Source organism: Tetrao urogallus (genome assembly GCF_951394365.1).
Source record: "Tetrao urogallus genome assembly, chromosome: 1".
In the NCBI taxonomy this organism is placed as follows: domain Eukaryota; kingdom Metazoa; phylum Chordata; class Aves; order Galliformes; family Phasianidae; genus Tetrao; species Tetrao urogallus.
Genome location: NC_136813.1, coordinates 110,972,744 through 110,995,704, shown reverse-complemented (window position 1 = coordinate 110,995,704; position 22,961 = coordinate 110,972,744). Strand labels below are relative to the sequence as shown.

Sequence of the window (22,961 nt, the reverse complement as noted above, 5' to 3'; positions counted from 1 at the left end):
TGGAACTGCTGGCATGTTTTGAATGATGGATGTGAATTGAATCTGTGATCTCAGCGTGTTTTTTACTGATGTGTCTCCTCATCATTCTAATACTACTTGTCCAGAACTGCCAGCCCAAGGGTCAGTATGAATGGACCATGACTGCTAAGGTACTCTTTAATTGCCAGGATTTTTCTCTATGGCAAGACATAATGATTGCTGCGTGTCTCACAATGCTGAGACGTGTTCAATGTGTGCCTTGCTTTGTCTCTATGGCAAATCATAGGATACCCTGAGCTGGGAGGGACAGAGAGGAAAGCAGAAGAACAGCTCATGTCATCTGCCTTCACTTATGCGTTTGACACAGTGCTGCACAACATCTTTGTCTCTGAATTGAAGAAAGATGAATCTGATGCATGGGCCACTAAGTAGATAAGAAATTGGTTGGTTGGCTGCACGAAGAGTGTGGTGAACAGCTCAGTGTCCAGGGGGAGAGTGATGTGCCTCAGGAGTCGATAGTGGGACCAGAGCTGTTTAACAACTTTGTTGGCAGCACAGGCAAGGGTACCGAGCACACCCTCAGCAAGTTTGCAAGTGACAGCAAGCGGAGTGGTGCAGTTGATGTGTTGGAGGGAAGGGATGCCATCCAGAGGCAGGCTTGCAAAGTGGGCATGTGAGAACCTAATGAGGTTCACCAAGGCCAAGTTGTGAGGTCCTGCTCCCATCCCAGAGGAGAGATGTGAAGATGATCAAGGGGCTGGAGCATCCCTTCTTTGAATACAGACTGAGGGAGCTGTGCTGTTCTCCTTTTTTAGTGGGGAGACTTGGTGGCCTTCCAGTACCCAAAGGGGGCTGCAGGAAAGATGAAGAAGCACTCTTTGTCAGGGATTGTAGTGATAGGACAAGGAGTAACATTTTTAAACTAAAAGAGGGCGGGATTTTATTAGACATAAGGAAGACATTTTTTACTTGGGGGTGAGTCCCCGCCACAGCTGCCCAGAGAAGCTGTGGATGCCCATCCCTGGAGGTGTTCAAGGCCAGGTTGGATGGGGCTCTGAGCAGCCTGAGCTGGTGGGTGGCAGCCCTGCCTGCAGTAGGGTGTTAGAACCACACAGTCTTTGAGGTTGCTTCCAACCCAAACCATTCTGCCATTCTTTGTCATCACTGGGCCAACACCTGTCATCAGCACTGTTTTTTGCTTTGTTTACTGAGTAAAAATAGTAAATTGTAGGTGTCTGTACCACTTATGCTAGAATTCTTCAGGACATTTGGTGACCGCACTGGGTCCTGGGTTATTACCAAGATCTGCTACTCTCCCTTGGATGCCTCATTTGATTTCTTTCCTTTTTTCTTTTTTTCCTGATTTTGCCTGTCTCTCCATGCTCCATGCACACGTTGTTCAAATGATAATTACTTGTGCTCTGCCATGGCATTAGACTGGAATTCATTATCGCCTTCCTTATTAACTACTGAAACTTTGTGGTAACATTTGGAAGCTTCCAGCGGGAGCGGCCGACCCCATCAGAGTGAGTTGTGCAAGATGTGTTTGTGACGGAAGCAAATCTTCAGGGAACTGAAGCAGCTCTCAGCTCCTCCCAGCTGAAGCAGTTTGTAAGGTCAGAGCCAGAAAGTCGCGGTTATTCATCCCTGTTATTACTTCCTGAACGTTATTGTTATTAGTCCCTGAGCAGGAACTGGAGCGGGCATAGCGGCATGCTGTAAAGCAGGTAGATGGGTTCTGGGATTTGCAAGGAGAGTGCTGATCTTAAATTTAATCCTCTTCCATCCCTGGGAAAGAATGAGCACGCCTGAATATCAGCACTGTTTGAAGGTCAGGAGATGGAGTCAGTTGGTTTCAGACCCATCCCTGGTGCGTGCAGAGGTGAATTCCCCTACCAACTCTTCATCTTGTGAAGAGACCGGAGGCGTGTGTGGTTCATAGGAGCTGACCTTGCCTTGGGTCAAACATGAGGTGTGCTGAGAGGCTTTATACACGCACAGCTGCTTTTCCTGTGGTTTATGCTGTTTGGACTCTGGGAATGAGAGTGGCTGTATTTCCTGCAATGTCGGGCATTGTGGAAAGCCTGACCCTGGCCGGAGCTCAGTATGGGTACCTCCCAGCCCTGGCTCCCCTTGGGAGATGGTGTGGTGCTTCTAGAGCTGGGCTCTTGGAGCTGTGACCTGTGACGGCATCCCCTGTCTCTTGGTGGTACTGAAGTCTTTGGCCTTGGTTCTCATCTCTGCAAAGCGCCACATGCTTTGTCATGTGAGCGGGACAGCTGTTACCCTGCTGCCTGGAGCTTCTCCCAAGGGTGAGGCTCTTGGGGTGAAGAGCCTTCCGTGTACCACAGCCGTCTCAGACGCTAATAGGTTTTAATGGGCACTGGGAGGTGGCTGACCCACATCATAATTATATACGAAGAGAACACAGTGGCCCTCATTTTCACGTTATACAATGCATAACTGCTGTGCTTGTTCTCATGTCACCTGTAGGTCATAAGTAAGCTGACGCTTTCAGCCAGGCTTGGGTGGATTGCCTGCCAAAAGTCAGGGGCAGTGAAGGACCCAAGGGGTCAGAGCAAACAATTCTGGTGCCAACAGATAGCGAGCAGGAGGCACTTGCTCAGCATCTTACGGCGTGGAGGGACAGGGCTGTCCAAAGGAGTGGTGGGATCTGGTAGTTTCCTTGCCCGAAGTTTGCCCACTTCTCACAGCCACGGGACCTGTGCTACCCACAGCTTTGTGAGCATTGCTGTTAGGGGCCCAGCCCAGTGTGTGTGGCACCAGGCTTTAGCCGTGGTAGCTCAGGTGCTTGGGGCCAAGTGGGCAGCACCAGTCCAAAAGTTCTCAGATTTGGCACTGTTAACACCGATGGCTGTTGTGTATTTGTGCAAGTGGTAGTGCTGGCACAGGCTTAAAGATGCTTGTCATTAAATGTGTTACGCTGCTATTTATTTTATTAGTATTTTTATGCATCTCTGTGTAACCCAGAAACACAGGTGCCCTGTATCAACACGGTGATAAAGTTCACGTTAATGGTTATAGTTGTACTTAACGGTGTTGAGCCAACCTGGCAGAGGGAACAAAGTGTTCAGGTGGGTGGTTGGTTTATAGGGTGATTTACTGCTGGGCAGTAAGGCAGAGATAACCTGAAGAGAACAGCTTTTACATAGGCAACACAAACTGAAAAATAAACAAGCAAGAAGTCCAACAGCCTGCAGACCACTGTGGTTGGAGCCAGGAGCAGCCTGCTGATAGCGGGGTTGTCATGGCACCTGCTGGTCCCCACGGTGGGAGGCTGGCAGGTGTGTGGGCACCTCATCCATGGGTGACGTGAGGTCACTGAGTTGGTGTGAGCTGAGGATAGGAGCTTGGAGTTGTATTATTTTATAGTGTATTAATCAGGGCGTATGCTACGAGTGCGTTGTGACACGTGCTTCCTGAAGGACGACAGGTGCTGTAAGGTTTCTATAATGTCAGACCAAACCCTGAAGTAAGTCCTTATTTTTATTAGTAGTTCATGCTTGGACTTTGCTCTCACATGATAAGTTAGGAGATAAATTATCTGGATCTCTTGGAGCTCTGAAAATGAAAGCTTTTTGTTTCTCTAATGCCATGCACGTAGGGCATGAATTGTAGGGGTGAGGCCGTGTCTAAGGCAACCGTGATCCAAGCACCCCTGTGATTGATCACAGTGTCAGCCCACTGACTTCTAGGAGCCAAATGGCTGCACTTCCTTCTTAACACTGCGCATTTGGCCTGCCTGCAGGGGAGGATTTTAGTGCTTCAATTACCATGTCTTTGTTGAGCCCCAGCAGCACATCAAACAGCTGAAGGTGGTGTTCCAGGCTGCTCCTGCTCTGCGTTGGAGATGATCAGATGCTTATGCTAAATGCTGTAGCATGCAATAGCTGTGCTTGTCCTCCTAGCAGATGGCGAAAAGTTCAGCAGGCCGCTTTTCTAATATATCGCATTCCAATTATGAAGGCTTTTTCAAGAGCTTGCTTTGGGATATCAATGTTTTGTTACTTCAGCACAAAGAAATTCCTCCTGGCAATCCGCTTCACACAGAACGAAATGATAGTGGCTCCAGCAGGACGCTGGCTGCCAAACCTCATCAAGTCTCTGGGCAGCCCTGCCAGCAGCACCCTGTGCTCAGTGCAGCACCCAGCCCAGCTCTCAGCCCTGCAGCTCCCTTCTGCTACTGTGACTCATGCCCCCCCTGCTCCCATGGCACTCACCTCTGGTGGCTGCTTCACCCTAAGGATGCACTATTACTACCCAGTAGCTGGCACCCCAGGCTCAGAGAGTGTGAAGTGAAGAGGAAGGTGCTGAACCTTTCAACTGAGTGGTTGTGGAACAGCACAGTTGCAGGTACTGCTGCAGCCTCTGAGGGAGAAACTAGCTGAGAGAGAGGGAAGCCACTACTTCATCCTAGGTCACTTTGCTGTAGAGCAGACACGTAACATCTGGTCAAAGGTGGCAGCAGCAGTTTATGACACTGACAGTGGATGTTATGGATGTGTCAACCTCTCAAGCTCAGCTGGAAATGAGAATGATGTCCTTTGATTTCTGAAACAGGTGCAGTACTTCTTCAAGATTCTGGACAACTGAGAGCTCCCACCCTCAAAGCAGAAGGCACGGGCACAGAGCAGTGTTCATTCATTTATTTGTCCAATATGTCAACCTGACTGAAATACAAGATCAACAAGAGCACTGTACTCCTGGCAAGTATTACATGTTAGAACATAGAGTTTTGCACTTTAGACAACATTTAACACCATTCTATGGGGTACTGCATTGCTTTTATAAAGTTTAAAATAAAGATTTATTTTCAAACATGTGACTTTGGTTTATTTCATACATTACACTTCCTTGCAGAAAAAATAAAATTGTACAACTGCATAAATATAAAATTCATCCACCATGAAAATGGTTAAAACATTCAATAAAGACATTAGCACCACAGTGTGCGATGCCTCCAGAAGGAAAAAAAAAAGAAAAAAGAAAATATACAAAGCAAAGAGTTGCGCCTATCACTGAGGACAGCAATAGCCTGACCCAGGTCTCTCACAGACACACTGGAGGATGAGGGAAAAGGTGGAGAGAGAGACAGCATTCGCTACAAAGCACAGTACACAGTCATCTATTCTCTTTAATCTCACTTAAGTTAGTTTAGCCTGCCACCCCTCCAAAGAAAACATCCTAACACCACAGAAAAGTCAGAAGCCTTATGGAGTGCTGTTGAATAGAGTCTCACAGGTGGGCCTTTCTTTTCAACGGAACAAAATAATGAGAAGTATCATGCCAGTTCTAGTCCCATTGAGTATTTACACCTTGGACAGCAGAAGTCTTTGCTCACAAGAAGTAGAAAACAGATACGATACATGGCTTGAAAAATGACCAGAGTATGCACCTATAGTACTGTACACTAAATAAAATACACAAGGCAGCAATACTTAGGGGCCAGAAACACTGCTTACTACAAGTCAGTTATGGAATTATAATTTACAGTAAAAATGGGCATGTCCCAAGGCTCAATTCTGTTTTCTTTTGTCATTTACAGTAGAATAAATATTTGTCGCTATTGCTACACTTGGTTTACATTCTAACCTAGTAAATGCAGAAAGCTAGTGTAAAGCATATAGATTACGTGTAGGTCCCATACGTATGACAGTTTGTTCAAGACTAGTAGGTTTTCTTTTTTGTTCTTTTTTTTTTTTTTTTTTTAAACCTTTTTTAAATGGCTAGGAGGAAGAGGGGGAGAGAGAGAGTTGTGCTTACAATCAGCTGCTTCTTATGTCAAATTTAATATCAAAGCGTCCCTGGAAGCGGTCTTTGTCACTGTACTGGATGTTCTGCCCATAGGCCCTGCATTCCACACGCACTTCCACATCGTAGGTCAGGTTGGTGAACTGCACTGCCACCAGTGGCTGCAGGTAGTGCGGCTGCAGGAGCTTGCCATAGTACGGGTAGTACTGCAGGGCAAAGCCCGGGTAACCACCCATGCCGTAGTACTCCACCGCGCCGACCTTGTCCGAGTCCTCTTCCCTCTGAGATGGGAAAAAGAGCAAACAATGAAAACACCCATTTCGTAGCTGTGCTCTCTCACACTGGCTGATTTTATCAGTACTGTGCCCTCTCTGTGGTGACCGCTGCTCCTCGCATCCACAGCCTCACCGGGACCGCCCCAACCCGAAGGGCACCAGGGAGCTGCCTACCCACCAGCTCCCAAGCTGTGCCTCCCAGCGCGCGCAGCCAGGAAGAGCATTTTTCGCAATTCGTTTATTTAAAAACTCACTCAACCATTTCTTTGTACATTCAGAAGTCAGCACAGCTTCTGTGTGACCACTGTGTTCGGTTAAACAAAACAAAAAAGCCTCTGCTCCTTTTCAGCAGCTTTAGCATCCTAAGTAAATATCTCTTCACCAGAGCAGTTTCCCAGCCATCCTTGCTAAGAACTGCAGTACAACTCTCTGCAGCCCTACAGCCACTTCTGGCCTCACCCTCTTGGTGAGGGCACTGCTGTTGTTCATCACCAAGGGCATTTGAGAAGCTCCCACTACTGAGGAAAGAGCTCCCACGAGAGAGCCACCCCAACCACCTGCTGAAGGGCAGCAGGAGGCAGTTACTATTGGACAAAGACTCTGCCTGCAGTTCCGCACTTCTCCATTGTTATATCTCACTTACCTTAGCAACACAGTGGACAGGGATGAGATAGGGGTTGTATTTTCCTGCAAGACCTCCGGGGAGGCTCTCATTTTCTGGTGCCTGGAAGAAACCCAGAAGAGTGCAACGTTAACACACTGGATGATGCATCCGCACAGACTGGGGTACCTGCGCAGCAGCAGAGCTCAGTGGCACCAAACCACAGCCAACAGGAATCCCTTTGGCTCAGCCCCTGAGGCCACAGCCATCGCTGGCGGTTCTTGGGACAGACAGGCAGAGTGACACAACTGTGAGCACTGCAGTGCACCCAAGTACAGCTGCTATCTACTCCTACAGACACTTTCATTTCACGGAGTCACTGAAGAAAGCATCTCCTGTTTGCTTGTGCAAATGTCAACCAGTGGCAGAAGGAGATGCAGTGCTGGGAGATTGCCAACCCGACCGCCAGGTGAATGCAGTCAGGACTAGGAACACACAGCAAAGAATGACAGAGGTGGTCACACCCTGACAACGTTGCTGAACTTTGACATCACCCATGTGGAAGGACTCCAGAAAAGCTGGCAGTGCCAGCTCTGTGTGCTGAGCTCAGATCAGCCTAGCAAACACCATTCCCTATATGCAAGCTGTAGGGCTTCTGCCAAAGCTTGAAATAGAGGAACAAATGAACACCGCTTCAGATACACACACTTTAAGTCACACTGCACCCAGACCCTGCTCTTCAATACACACCAAACCCTCCTCTTCCTCAATCACACTGTGCATCTTCACAGCACCCTGCAACTGCCACAGCACAGGAAATTCCTGCACACAGTTTCCACCTGGGATCAGATGATTCAAGATCCAACTGATCCCCTGTAGCACAGGACAGCCTTCCTTTTGTAGACAAGTTTGCCTCCAACCACATTAGTGAGCCAGCCTTTCCCCCTCCTCTCAACTACACCTACTGATGGCGATGCAGGCTGCCTGATGTACCAGCGCGTGGCTTTCCATCCAGGAAATAGAGCGGTGTGCTGAGAACCTTGCCTCATTCAATAACTTGTACTCTGCCTCTGAGTTCTCATAGAATTTATTGGCATCTCAATGGGCTGGGGAAAAAAAGAGTAAAAGCAGTTCCTGCCCAGATCAACTTCCTTCAACAGCTGCCACAAACCTGTCTCTCAGAGCAGCACCAAGCATGGGGCAGAACAGCAGACACTCATGGTTTTTCTGAGTCTGCACTCAGTAACCCAGAGCTCATCTTGTCTTTCTTGCTGTGAGAGCTGTACCAAACTCCCAGATGTAGTTTACAGTTCATAGTCTAATACCTCATACAGCACTACTGCACTGAACTAAGTGGTTTTAGCAAGGCAGGCAGCTCTGCAGCACCTGGGGAAGGTGTCTGAGGCACAACACAACTGGCTGATCCTACTGCAGACACCATAGGTCTGGGACTGTCATGTAGCAGCACACAGGTAACGTGGGTTGTTATCATTTGAAGAAAACACTTCATTGGAGTAATTCAGTTAGCAGGCTCTGTAAGTCACCAGAGCTGAGCAGGAGTCTGCACTATGATGCTCATGGCTACTTGCTGTGAACCTGCCGTATGCATTTTCTGTTGCTTTTTAATGAAACCATTTTTAAAGCCGGCCATACAGTGATCTCACAGTCTCTCCTTTGCAAAACGGGGTTAATACTGATCTCTCTCTACAGAGACAGAAAAGCAGGCACAAGCTGAAAGACTTTTCCAGAACCACAGCAAACCCGCAGCCAGCTTCCCATCCTCATCAGTAGCTTCATTTAGAAAGGGAGGAGGTACTTGCCTTAGGTTTGAAGCCGATAATTCTGTTGAGCTTGACGAGAATGCATGGTTTGCCCTCCTTGTACCCAAAGGTGTTATCCTGTAGCCCAGAGCAGTTCTCCAGCCACTCACGTTTGAACTTACAGACCTTCTTCTGACCTTGGGCATCATTGTATGGTCCTCTCTCTTTGTAATCCGCAGGTGTGTCTACCACAGGGAGGAATGGAAGAACAATCACATGCAGTGCGACCCTCTTCTCATCAGGGACAGCCCTATTTCCGCATCCCTGTGCCCTCAGGATTCCCACTCGCCCACACGGGCAATACCACCTCCAATACCACCTCCTGGGCCTGCAGCACAGGCCTGTGCCCAGCTGCTCCTCTCCCTACACAGACTGATCACAGCCCTGTGCGTCTGCGGGCTGTCTGCCTAACTGAGAGCTCTTATGGGCTACACGAGAGCAAACATTGGCAATACAAGAGCACAGAGATTTTTTTGGTAACTTTTTGTAACCGAGGGATCCCCTCAGATTTTACATGCATGTGTTAACAGGTTATCATCTCATTGCCCTCTAGAATCTTCCAGATGTTTTGCAGAACTGCATCAACACTACTGACACAGTCCCCAGCAAAGTCACCAGTAAAACTTTCCATGGCTTTCATGGAAGTTATAAGGTCAGTGCTATATGCTGTGGAGAATCAGCTGCAATCTTCTCCAAGAGAAATCTGCAAGTCCCCAGCCACATACCCTTTGCAATAAGCTTCTGGTACACTCCCGGCCAGATCCGGTCTGTCCAAACTCATCTTTAAATGAGCAGCTGACAGAACTGGAACCAAAGCCCACCAGTTAAAGTCTACCATGTGGTGGTCGTATGAGGAAAGGGACAGATGAAGACAGAAAATGCCACTACTGACCCTCATGTGCCAACAGACCCAAGAGAGGCACTGGTCAGGCCCTCAATGTAGGAAATAACCAGGACTTACCTCCACAGTCCTGAAATACGATGTTGTCAGTCTGCTCACCAGCACTGTACTTGCTTAAGAACCCCTCCAGATTCTTCACATATGGGTCATAGCTTTTGGGATCGGAGACAGTAAAGGAAATTTCTGTCTTTTGTACCTGAGGGACTTGAGTCAGTCCTATGGAAAACAAAATCAGGAAGAAAACATGAAGAGCTGCATGGCCTGTGGGCAGCACTACACACAGAAAGCACAAAGCAGAATTACTAATCTGTATTTTTCAGGCCTCACGACTCACAGAAAACAACTTAAGCTCACTAGAGGGGAGGTTCTGAAGGGCTCTTATCTCCAGTTTCCACCAAGAGTTTGGAATATTCGTCATGAGGTTTGCATCACTGCACAGATAAAAATCACAGCTCCAGAAGGAAGGCTACAAGTCAAGGTTTTCCTCCAGAAAAGCAGACAACTGCAGGCCCCTGCCTCCTCGCCAACAACAGCAGGAAGCTGCCTGCACCTGAGAGCAGCCACACTGTGAGCTCCCAGGGACGCTGGCTCCTACACATGCATACCTCACAGGGTGACCTGGAAAGCTGCAATGCTGTGAGTTGAGAAACATCACTCCACCAAGAGAGATGCTTCAAGGCCATCCTATATCCTGGGCTGTCTGACTGGCTCCAGTTTTGACTTCAGGAGGACAAGTAGAAAAAGAACGCGTGGAATAGATAGAAGCAGTGCCTGTAGATGATGAAAAACACTAAGCCCTTTGTCTGTCAGTATGGGACTTGGAAATAGCTGCTCTTGCGTGAAGCTTAGGTCATGTTTTAATTGAATGCGCTGATGCATGGCTAACACTTAAATTTAAAGCGATGGGAACTGGAATTCATGCTGCCTTCGTGGCTGCCACTGTAATTACTCAGGTCTCAACTTTTGTTCAGTTTGCCATCTTCACTTTAGCAAGAACAAAAAAAAAAAAAACGAGCAGGAGAGCAGTATTCCCTTTGACAGCTCAGAAGAGGTCTGTTGCCAACAAGTTTCTTCAGAGCAAGGCTCGGGCAGCTCAGCAGACTGGCCCCAGCTGGCAGCAGCTTGTGACTCCAGCCGTTTTCCTAAGGCCACTCTTGTGCTTCTGCTCAGCCACTGCTCGGCCAGCTCACCGCTCCCCCTACCCACTGAGATGGAATTTGTAAATGATGAGCTTTGTTCCCTCTGAAGGCAGCTCCTGGTGGCTGAAGATAGTGAGACACCTGGAGAGCAGCTTGCAATCTCAGGTTTTATTCCAAGAAGCAGCTTTGCCCACTCCAAGCTCCCTTTGGTACAAACTGCCCATGCTCAGCATTACACATTCAGAAGCAATTCACCATTCCATCAGCAGAATTAAGTTGCACCCTTCAAAGTCAGTGGAGCTTTCAACCTCTTTTCAAGCAACTCCTTGCTTTCCTGTCCTACCAATGGTTACAGATGCATAAAATAAGTTGGGTTTGGTTTTAGTAAAGGACTTCAACCTACCCCGGCAACTCTCCTCACGTTACTGATCCACCAGGAAGCAGTGAGTGTGGAGTTACTCAAAATGACTCACTGGGCCTGCCTCTTCCAGAGTTCAAGTTACAGTTATCAGTTGAGTGAGTAAATATAATACTGAGGAAAGCTTGGCCAGGCTTGCTAAGTTTTGCTCAGGCCATTGGGCTGTTAGCTCACTCAGACCTGCTAGCAGCAAGGAAGTCCCCACTTGCTTTTTATCGCACCCACAGCCACCCAGGCAGGCACAGTGAGGGTGAAGGGCAGAGCGAGCCCTGCAGCCCCCGTGAAAGCCCCGAGCTTGCTGCCAGGAGAGCCCAGCACCAATCCTCCAGCCACCCACAAGACCTGGAGAACAGGCTCCCAGTCCATCCTGCAAACCTTTGCAGAGCAGCACCAGAGTCCAAGCAGCACCTCATGCAGCGGCTCCAAGAGAAAGCTCTTCCTGACCACAGCCATCAGCCACAGCAAAGCTTGGCTGCCCTCAGCCCAGCACATGCTTTGGTGGCACAGGGGATCGCTTTGTTCGGGACAAGAACAAAGTAGGGATCAGCTTTTCCACTTTGGAGACAAACAAGTGAACCTATGAGAAGACAAAAGGTGCTCGATGCTGACTGAAAACCTATCAGTGGTTTCCACCACAACTTCCGTACTCACACGCACGTGACTGACTGCACGCACAGCCCTAAGCACAGGCCTATCATTTATTTCCTTGTTTTGAGCATGAACATACAGATGGCACAGAAGGGATAACAAAAGCTTCAGTACCATTACCAGAGTGGCACCATAGGTAAACCTTTCCTGAGCAACTTTGTTTAATGCTGATTTGCTAAGACAAGAGGGGGAACCCTCTCTAAAACATTGTGATCTTTCTGAAAGCTTCTCATCCCTACATGGAGAACTGAAACAAGCATCAGGGTGCGGGCTGAATCGTCCCAGTGCTACCTGCCAGGGGTTGGTGGGCAATAAGGAAGTACAGGGCTGCATAAGGCTCTCAGGGACTCGTGCTCATGAGGAAGCCATTCATCAACAAACTCTGGGAGACAGAAATGAAGCCTCGCATGTTCCCACAGCTAGAAGTCCAAACAAAACTCTCTCCATTTTCAAATTACATGTGCCACAGGTCACCTCGTGTCATTACCAGTCACGTCTGGTGATGCTGCTCATAACATGGAAGAATCAAGGCACTCACTTCCAGGAAAACAGAGACAAAACCACTTTTGATTCTGACATATTCTTTCTGTAATTGCCTCGCAGAGTGCATTGCTAGGCAGTAAGATCACTGTTTTCACTTGACTGACACTGTCTGCACAAGAGACAAATGGTGCCTCACCTCAGTAACAGAAACCATTGAAAGGTTGTATCTAATTCCAAATGTGCTAAAGTATCTCAAACCAGACAAGTCTGACAAGCCCCTAATTCTTTTTCCAGCCACAGTTCCACTCCCAGAATACTGCCGCAGATTACAAGCGCACTTAATCCATTTCATTTCCAACTGAACATTCCATGTTCTAGCATTCTAAGCTCCAGGAGCACCACTTGAGAAAAAGCACTGTCCTGAAGGTGAAGGAGAAGAAACTAGAAGCAGTAGGTCAGGGCTGTTAGTAGCAGTGGTTGTGCAAGTCTGCAGGAACTACAGTTGCTTCATCATGCAGTGCTCATTTCCCAGCACCGTGGTTCAGAATAAGTTTAAACACTACTTGGGTGACACAGATGACAAATTTAGCAACCACTACACCAATCCTACTTCACACCCCACACACTAAGTGAGGGTGGGCTTTCAAAGTCTCTATGCTAACTGATGCCCTTCCAAACTCTAACTCACCCTCTATCTTGTCCCAGAAGTGCAAGAAAGCAGGTGCAAGTTTTCTAGAAATGCAGTAAATCTGCTTGGCTTGGAGGAGGCAGACAGTGTCCCTAGAGCTTGAGATTCAGATGTTTTTCATGCTTAGGTGCTGAGATAAGAGACAGAAGCAGAAGTGTGACTCAACAGGAGGTGGTACAGGCCTCTTGGGGCTTTCCTATCACCCTGGCTTCCATCTCCCCGCTGCTATCAGAGCTGAATAAACCGAATGGAGAACACACAGCAGAGCAGCCCTTCCCAGCAGATGCTGCCCAAGCAACATTTAACACAGCAGAGACATGAGCTCTCCCAATTAGAAAAGGCCACCTCCTTTTTGCCACCACTTCAAAGCACACATAGCACTGTCTGCAAGGCACACCATGGTCTGCAGGAGCACCACGAGATGGCAGGATACACAGCCCCATTTCCATTGGGGAAGAAGAAAAATGGACTTCAACACAGAATATTAAACCTTCATTTTTTGAAGAGGCTCTTCCCTGCCAGCAGGGCGAGCGCTGTGGGTAGAGCAGAGTCCGAGGCACAGCACGCATGGAAGCCTACTGTGCCTGCTGCTACAGCAGCAAGGCTGGACAAAAGGTGACCACACTGCCCCTTCTCCCAGCCCAGGGAGAAAGAGCAAATAGCACCATGGAAGGTATGGCAGTCAGCTGCCCTAAAGCTGCATCACATCCCCGTTGTGCTCAGCACACAAATCAATTAGCATACAAACGACATTTGGCTACAAAGAGCACTTTACAGCTATATTCCCACATCAGTAACTTGAGGAAACATCCTGTATCTTCTGCTGCTGTTTGGAACCTTTCATACTGCAGAACTAGAAGGACATTATAGCAGCCTCTACAGCACTTCCTCCTGTAAACCTTGAAGGAGAGTCAAGTATTCACCCTTCCCAACCACATGGGATCACAAAATGGTCTTGCTCAAGGACAAAAGATTTAACAGGCACAAAATCAGGTTTTCTAGCTTTCCAGGACATCTGGGACCTATCAAGCTGCCACTATACATACTCTGCTTGCAACTCCGCCTACAAGAACCAGGAACTAGAATTGCATAACACTTTTTTAAACATAGTTCATAGGCTGCAGGGCTGTCAGTTCATGGAAAATTAGAGTTAGATGCTCACCATGTGAGTGAACACGTGCTAATTGCCAGAGGTGCAGTTCTGTTAGCAGTACAGGGAGCCCTCTGCATACTACAGGAACACAATGATTACTGTCTGCCCACAGCATCCCCTGCACCCCACTACAAGCTCAGTCTCTATGAAAGCTTTATGATGTATTGTGGTCTAAGAGGTGCCATGCTGCAGAACAAGGAACAGACACCACAGTAAGAGCCACCCTTCACCTGTCCACATGTGGAGAAAAACATCAGATGACGCCCTGCGAAGGGCTGTGTTGTGTGCATATGCCATTACAGCTCTACTGCTCTATTACCTTCCTATTGGGCTGCATGCTGCCATTTGTTCACTGTTGGATTCTCTTACACTGCTTGATTTCAGTCCCAAAGCCCATTTCAAACTCAGAAAATCCCTTAGAACCTTTTTATTTCTTCCTTTTTCAATTTCTATAGTACACACTAAGCCAGCATCCTGAAATTCATTTCCCTTTATTTGTTACGAGAAGATAAAGCTCAGTGGTGCAGTAGGCAATTAAAAGACAAATAACATCCTGCAGGCTGAAATCTTGCAAAGAAATTTTACTACAGAGTTGCTCTGCAATTAGCTCTGCCTAACAGCAGTTTGTGATCCTAACAGTTTACCTAGAATGAGGAATTAGGTGACACCGGACTAAGCAGCAAGACTGTCTGGATGTGACCCAAGATCCACTTTCCTGCTCATTATTTCACGCCTGGGCTTCAACTGAGGAAAACCACATTTAAGAAATATCTATTCCCCATTAGCCATGTTTGTCTTTCAAATGCAGACAACAGCTCTGGTCAGTGTCAGCAGTATGGAGTCCTTACCGCCAGCATCACAGCCTGATGCAGAGGTGGGAACAGCCAGCATCAGCACTGAGGGCACCGCTTATCCCAGCCATTCCAGTACCTTAAGAACTGCCACATGCTGACAGCAGTTCCTTTCTCTGTTCTGAAAGTGTTGGTGGAAAAGCAGTTATCCGAAAGAGACAATTCTCTGCCGAGATACCGGCACCATCTGGTGAGGCAGCACTCCCTGCGTTGTTGGAGCAGGGAACATTTGTGGAACAGCCCCGCAGACAGCAGCACCGTAAGATGCCGTGTGACACCAGAGCCAGCTTCTGCAGCCACAAACCATCAGCCTCACAACTGTCACTTAAATACCACCGTTATTAAAAGCTGTTTTACAGAGCAACTGGAGACAGATTGTTACCATACCCAGTGCCAAGCAGCCTCAAGGTCACCCGCGATACAGGAAGGCAGCAGTTGCGCAGCTCCCCCCGCGTGCAGAGCTGCCGCAGGAGGCAGCAGGCAGAGCAGGGACCCTGCGGCAGCGGGCACAGGAGGCAGGCTGGGCACAACTCAAGCAGATACCTGCATTTCTGGCAGATCCCTGCTTGATCTAGCAGAGAAAAGCTGTGCATCGGGAGACACCAGACTCACCTCTGATCCTCCCACTGCACATTCGCTGCTGCAGTTGCCTCCCGGAGCTCACAACTTAGCATTAACCAATGTGATTCACTAAGCACATCCAGAACTGGAACCTTCTCCCCTTTCTCCTTGTGCACCCCACTTTCACTGACAAGCATTTTACTTTGTCCCCCCATTTTCCCCATGGGAACACAGTGGCTATGAAAGAATCTGAACCCAAGCTCTTTGCGCAGCTCATTCCCAAGTGAAGTCTGAACCTCACTCCACTGCTTCAGTTTAAGGGGAGAGCATTAGTCCAGGTTCAGGCTTCTCTCAGACAGGAAGAAAGCCTAATGTGCTGCAAGCCTGAGCTCTAACAGGACTTTCTTCTAGCACCAGTGCTGCTCACAGAAGGCCTGGAACATACCCACCCCCTAGCAATATGCACTGCAGCAAGGAGATGCTGTTTTCATCCTCCTCCCTGAGGTGACTAATTGAAGTGTCCCCAGAACAGTCTGCACCAGCCATCACTTTCCTCCATCCAGTTACCTGGGGGTGCCACACGGTCCTGGTACTTGGGTTCAAATTCACTGACGGTGAGCAACATCACTTGGATGGTCCCAATGAAAATCCCTGCCAGGCAGCCGTAGAAGATGACATAGAAGAGGAGGATCTTAACTGCAAGAGAAGAACAGAAAGATGAATCAAGCCCCAAGACTCTCAGTACTCCGAAGCACAAAGGTTAAATTGTGTTCTTCTCTATTTCCATGGATCCCTCAGCTAAGCAATGCCACCACAAGGTGACAGGCTTCGGTGGGGCGCAAGCCCAGCACATAGAAAACATGCTGCACACAGTAGGTTTCTGAAGGATGCTAATTCCACATTTCTCCAAGCCTCAAAGCTGCTTCCAGGGAATCTTAAAGAGCTATTAGATTCTGGTTTATGAGCACCGGTAAAGTCTGACCTTCCCTAGTAATACAGAATCTGGCTTCTATCCAAGAACAGGAGCAGGAATTGGGCACAAATAATCACCGATGCTCCATCTCAAGTGTAGGGAAGGACTTACATGCATCAAAGCACTCCGTATTTGCCAATCACTTGCATCTATAAAGGCAGTTCAGCACTGCCAATTCCAATTAAAAAGAGTTCTCTAATAATGACAGACTGAATTCAGTTTTGGTCTGAACAGAGATGACTAAAATAACCTCGGACACAGCGCAGCTCATACTCTGGGTATCGGTTACTGGTTTACAGAGATTATCTCAACTGATTAACTGCATGGTAACATGCCGTACTAGGCATCACCAGGATAAGCCAGCCCATGCCAAGCAACTGTATGCTAATGGGGCCGCAGGGACAAGCCAGGCAGTGCAGCAGGCGCTGAGCACTTGATCCCAGTGCCCTGACCTTGCTGCAGGCCAGGGAGAAGAGAGGCCTGTTTGGAGGCCTCAAGGTGAGCAGATACAAGGGCAGGGGAGGATGCAGCAGGTGAAAGTATTCCTCCTCTCCTGAGCCCCAGCACAAAAGCCTCCATCAGCTGAGAAGCCTCTTGATTAACACAGCTGTCTCTGGCTGGTTGTTTCTCATCTGCTAAGGAACCAGGACCAGGGGGAACTGCCAGCAATGGAGGCTGAGGGATGCGGTGAGCAGGCACTCCATTCTCTTGTCCTCCTGGTGCGTACCACAGCCAGGGCTGGCGGGCAGAGCTCGGTGCAACAGCGCGGTTCTCCACGAGTTAAAAAACACTCTTTGGTATCCAGGCAGCGTAAAGCCAGTGGCTGTGACGTCAGAAGCATTTGGAAATTTTTTCCAGAGCACGGTCATAGGAGGTGCTGTTGTAACAAACCAAACACTAACGCCGTTGTCTGCAGCGTAACGATGCCTTTGAGCACTGTAACATCAAAAGGCCGGTGCTGGGAGGTAGCACATTTAATCAGCTTCCCAGGCAGGATGCTCTTAGCACCAAAGGCACCTTAAAGGTCAAGCTTTCAAAAAACACACAGGTCCGGGCCCAAGCACACGGCACCGTATGAGAAAGCGGCCCGCAACAGGTCGGCACGTGCCTGGGCATAGGGCCAGCAGCTCAAGGAGTGACCCTGAAGCGGACACGGGCACCTGGCGGGCAACACAGGCGTGCCGCAGGGAAGGCACGGTCAGCGCTACCCAACATCACGCTGCCCGCAGCCGCCGCCAGGTTGCGGCACCCGCGTCGCGTGCGCACGGAAAGCGGCAAAACCCTCTTTAAGGGTCTTAAGGGCCATTCGTGCGGCGCCCCGCGAGGGCGAGCATCGCCGCAAGAAGCCGCCTCTCCGTCCTCGCGGGCGCGGAAACGGACAGCCGCTTTCTCGCGGCGAGGCGCAGGCAGCTCGGCGTCCTTTCTCCGGGGAAGGATACAGCGGAAGAAGCGGGGCGCAGCCGGGAGGCCGCCCGTCCGCCGCGGCGATGCCGGGGAAGGCGCCCCAAGGACGAAGCGCCCTCGCCAAGGTCGGCCCACCCCGCCCCGCCCCACCTGCACGCCCGCCCCGCCGCGGTAGGCGCGCAGCCCCCGGCCCCGCCGCAGCCCCGCCGCAGGGGAGGGAGGCGTGGCGCTCCGCGCTGCAGTGCCCGCCGCCCCCAGCCCCGCACTCACACCAGCTGCCCCCGGTGCGGCCCAGCAGCTCCTTCTTCTCCGAGTTCCAGATGAACTTCTTCCAATTGCCGTCGCCGTCCTTGGCCTTCCCGCGGGCCATGGTGAGCGGGCGGGGGGCGGCGGGAGAGAATGAACGTCGGATCGGACGGGCCCCGGCCGGTACTCCGCGCCCCGGGCTCGAGGAGGCGTGGGTGCTCCCGCCCGCGCTGAGGGGCGGCCGGCGGCGCTGGCCCGGCGGGGGACGCTACCGCGAGCTGCGGCGGCGACGGGCGAAGGAGAAGCGAGTCAAGCCCACCGGGCACAGAGCGGCCGCGCTCCCCGCCCGCCGCGCCCCTTCATATACGCCGCCGGCTCCCGCCCCCCCGGCGGCGCGGCCAATGGGAGCCGGCGGTGGGGCGCGAGGGCGGGGCACGAGGCGGGCCGGGCGGTGCCCGGCGGGCGGAGTCGGGCTCGTGAGGGACTCGTGCGGAGCTCGCGCCCGCGCTGGCGGGCGCGCGCGCAGGTGTGGCGCCGCGAACGGGTAGCGGCCTCGCGCCGCGCTCGCGTGCGGGGCGCTCCGTGCAAAGCAGGCGCCGCCCCCGCCGCTCGGCACCTGCCGGCAGCTTCTTTTGTTTCCCCGTTGGGGGGAGGGAGGGCGCGGGGCGCAGCCGCCCTGGCAAGGTGACCCGCGGGGGGGCTGCGGCAAGCGGCGGGGTGCGCGGGGCTGCGGCGCGGGGAGCGGGGGAGAGGCGGGGCGGGAGCTCAGGCCGCGGGGATGGCCGTGCGGCGCAGAGCGGTGAGCGGGGTGCCCCTTCCATGTGAGCCCCACCGGCTCAGCTGCCCACGGCCCCATCCAACCCGACCTTGTGCGTCTCCAAGGATGGGGCACCGCTGCTCCTCTGGGCGGCTGTGGCAGCCTCTCACCGCCCTCTGAGTGAAAAATTTCTTCTAATCTAACCTAAATCTCCCTTCTTTTAGTTCAAAACTGCCTTCCCCGTGTCTTAGCACCATCTGCCCGTGTAAGAATTCGGACTCCTTCCTGTTAATCAGCTCCCCTCAAGTGCTGGAAGGCCACATAATAAGGTCTCCCTGAAGCCGCCTCCAGGTTGAACAAACCCAGCTCCCCCAGCCTTCCTTCACAGGTCCCGTGGCCAAAGCACAGCCAAAGCCCCCGAGGCAACTAATACTGAGATAGTTTATGGGACCTTGGCCTGCTGAGGCTGCGTGGGGACAGACACCCTGATGGTGCTTCCCAAAGCCTCCCAGGCTCGTCTGCTAGAAGCGTCATGCAGGAGAATGGGGAGTTTGAGTGTGTTTAAGTGGGAGTGCCGCTTTGCTGAATGCTCCATGGATATCCATGGCGTGTTCGTGGGTATCAGAGGAAGCCAGCTCTGTGGCACCTTATAGGTGATGAAAGGAGCCAGCAACATGGACTTTTGTCCTAGGTAAGTTAGGGGAACTTGCTCCCAATGGCATTCAGACAGCTGATCTTCCAAGGGGGAAGAGGATGAGTGGCATCTCTCTTTTTCTCTGTGGTGTTTGTCAGAGCTCATCTTTAAAGAGACCTGCTGATGGTGGGCGATAACAAGAGCAAACACAGACAGCAGGATCTGATACCCAGTGAACATCGTGTGCCTTGTAGGGAGGAGTATCGGTTACGAGTTAAGAGGACTGTGATTACAATCAAGCCAATAAACAAGACGCTGTGGGAGGAATAGCTGCCCATGTCCACTGCACAGATCCCAGTGCTATAGCTATTGTAGCCAGCAAGGCAACATCCTCAGCTGTGGGCCGCCCACTCTGCCTGGCTGCCTGGTAAGAAAACCGGCTCCCTCTCATATCCTGGGTGCCCCTCATGGCCTCAGTACCCTGCCCTGCCTCAGCCAGTACTTTGGGAACTGAGTGCAGATGTGTGATGTTGCCACATAAATGTGTTCATGAGGCAGCCTGTCCACTTATGCTGTGCCTGGCCATGTCTACAAGCCAAGAAAATCCCACACAAGTTGGCTTAGGGCTGGTGGCCCTCCCCTCCTTGCCTTCTGTCCAAGCAACAGGGACACCCAAAGTGAAAACAGCAGGTTTATGGCCATTGAGAGTAAGTCTGGAGAAAGCAACTAAGATGAATGATCCATCTAACCTGAGTAGCCATATCACAGTTACAGCATAAATGGCCACTCGGAAACATGATCTTTCTCTGAGCACGTTCTCTCACTACCAGAACTGATGGTGCCTGTGGAAGCTGAGCTGCAGGAGAGCCTGGCTTCATTGCTGTTTGCTTAAGGATCATCGGGAAGCTTCCTGCAAGAGTCTGTATTTCTGGGCAAACACAGAATCCCTTTTAGGTTGGCAGCAGCACCAAATCCCCATAACTGCACAGGACAGGGCATGCAGGGTCCGGGATGGGCAGAAGGCATTCCATGAGGGTTGTGCACCGTTTCTGCAAACCTTTTTCTGAAGCTGCCATCCCATGCACGCTCAAGACATGCGCTTTGCTTGATGTCGGCACATTATCCTCCCTGAATCAGCAGAACTAATAGGCAACAGGGTGCCATATTTTATTCAGATTTACCATTTGTTTGACTGCTCAGATATCAATCAGGCCGTCTCTAAGGCCACCAGTATACGATCTGATCTTTTGAGGTGATAAGAGCCTGAGGCAACTTTAGAAACTGCCAAGAACAAAGAACAAAATGTGCAAAGGCATCCACATCCAGATTAGCTGTGGGAGGAAGGACGGGGCTGGGGAGAGCTGTGCAGTAGCACCTAGGAAAGAAAAACCCGTGGGATGGACTTTGTTAGGGTTTATCTTTCCACCCTTTGGAGCTGGCTTGTGAAGAGCACTCTGGTTTCCTCCAGTGGGTTTGGCCATAGTTGTCCAACAAGGATATTCCTTGCGGTTTCCTGCATTATGGGACTGGAAGAAAGCAAAGGTGTCCCACTGAAGGTCAGATGGAGGGCAGACATTTGATGCAGCAGCAACAGAGAAGAACATGGCGTAGAGCAGAGCAAAGCCATGGTTTGTCTAGTGTGGTGACTTGGGAAATGAGGCACTGTGGCTGACAGTCACGGGCAGAAAGCATAGGTAAAGTGTGAGAACCATCTCTGAAGGCAGCTGCGGTCTGTGCTATGGCATGCATGGAGGAAGAGGCAAGGCATTCTGTGAGGAGGAGCTCACAGACTGTAGGACTGAGAGCTACTATAAGATGTCAGAAGTGGGCAAAATGACATTAAACAGTTACTGCTCATAAGCTGCCACCAGCAACAAACGGGGCTAGGCCTCTTCAGGCTCGCGTGCCTGGAGCTGGAAAAGGGCAGCTGCTCAAGAGCTTGGCACAGGGCCTGCAGCCACACACAGCAGGTGAGAGGGGGTGAGGAACTGCATGGGCAGTGGAGCCCTGCAGCACACAAGCTAGCCTCTCCTGCTGAAAGCAGGGGCCTGGTGGCACACAGGCATTTTATAACCTTTTACACCCCCCTGGTAGCTGCATGGGGCCTTGAGGGAATAGGAATGACCTTCAAGAATCACCCTCTGTGTGTGTGAGTGCCAGTGTGTGGTTCCCACACAGCTTCCTGGTCCTGCATGGCACTGTCCTCTGATTTTCAGCCTCACATTGGCTCAGGTGGGACCTGTAGCGTCCCAGAGCACGGTATGGCAAAAATAGCTTCCACGTCTTCCTCCTTGTTCCCCACAGATGTGGGATCAAGAGGGATTAGCTTATAGACACACATGGTTGGTCCAATGAATGTGACAAATGCATTTGAACGGATTTGCCACACAGAGCTATGTGAGCTAACAACGTTTAAAATGTTGTGAACTGGTAGATACTGGCAAAATAAGTAAATATAGAACAGAAAATTCAGCTGTGAAGCCACTGTTCCTTTCTCTAATACCAGTTTTATGGCAGTGTAGTGTTATTTGTGGGGGTGCCTGCACAGCTCACCCTTGGCGAGATGGTGTGGACAACAACAGCTGCTAAGACAGAAGTCAGCATAAACAGCACGTGTCAATGGAAAATCCAGAAGTCTCTGAGAGGGCATTTACACCAAAATGATCTTGCTGGAGGGGCAAACAACCACTAGGGTAAAGAGGAGAATTACCATCAGCTGAATTAAGTGGTAAGCAAGAAATGACAAGACATCGATCTGAAAGACATCATAAAGATGTAGAAAAGAAGCCCAAAAACATGTATCAGAGTGGGGAGAAACCTCAAAGAGGGACAGAGAAGAAGTGGAAACCCATCCTGGCGCTGGCAGCAGCTGCCCTGCTGGCATCACACTCTCCCAGCTTAGGTGCATCCTGTCTGGGATGCTGGCAGCAACCTAACCCTGCGGGCAGGGTCCCACACTTTTAAGTGCACATTAATAACCTGCTGGGGTGCCTTCCCCAGCATCAGTGGGGTGCATCAGTAGGGAGCAGCATGGGGAGCCCTGAAGCTGGAGCAGGATGTGAGTGGGAGGGACCTGCACTGCCAGAAATGACCCTGTTTCTGGAGAGACTGGGGTGGGTGTCTGTGTGTGAGGGATGAAAACCTTTGGGGACTGGTTATAAAAGTATGCCTAGGAGCTTCTAGGAATTTATTTGTGTTTCCTACGTATCTTAACGCTGTGGGTCAACTGATGTGTTGCTAGTGTTGGTTTTGAATATACAGTTCACTGATAGTTAATCACATATCCTTAATAAATCAGTAAACCAACCCCAGTCTTGATTTGATTTAACCCATGCAAGTTGAGCTGTTTTTCTGCAACAATGACCAACTGGTATAAGTTTTTCACCAAACCTGGCAGGCAAAGGCTCATGTGCTTAGTCAGAGAAAAAAACATTCACTTCATGATGATCTGGAGACCAGGTGCAGGACACCAGGTGGTTTCTGGAGTGACCTGGCTGGCAGGAATGTGGAGACAGGAAAGGGGGATGCGTGACAGACAGCATGCTGTGTGCCTGGTGTTTGATAGCCGAGATAAATATCAATGGTGGACAGTACAGAGTCACCCTGTCTGAGCACACCCACTAGCAACGGAACCTGCCAGCTATCAACATGGTTCTGA

At 50.4% G+C, this 22,961-nt stretch overlaps 1 protein-coding gene across 1 annotated transcript; it reads right to left on the bottom strand.

Annotated features, from left to right (window-relative positions):
* Nucleotides 1-5,460: 5,460 nt before the first annotated feature.
* Nucleotides 5,461-18,036, bottom strand: ATP1B1 (ATPase Na+/K+ transporting subunit beta 1; the record flags this gene model as incomplete). The annotated part of the gene is made up of 6 exons (XM_079549925.1): nt 5,461-6,032; nt 6,670-6,750; nt 8,448-8,632; nt 9,409-9,564; nt 15,857-15,985; nt 17,937-18,036. The coding sequence occupies 6 exons, from the start codon at nt 18,034-18,036 to the stop codon at nt 5,766-5,768; spliced, it is 918 nt and encodes a 305-aa protein (XP_079406051.1). The 3' UTR covers nt 5,461-5,765.
* Nucleotides 18,037-22,961: the final 4,925 nt, after the last annotated feature.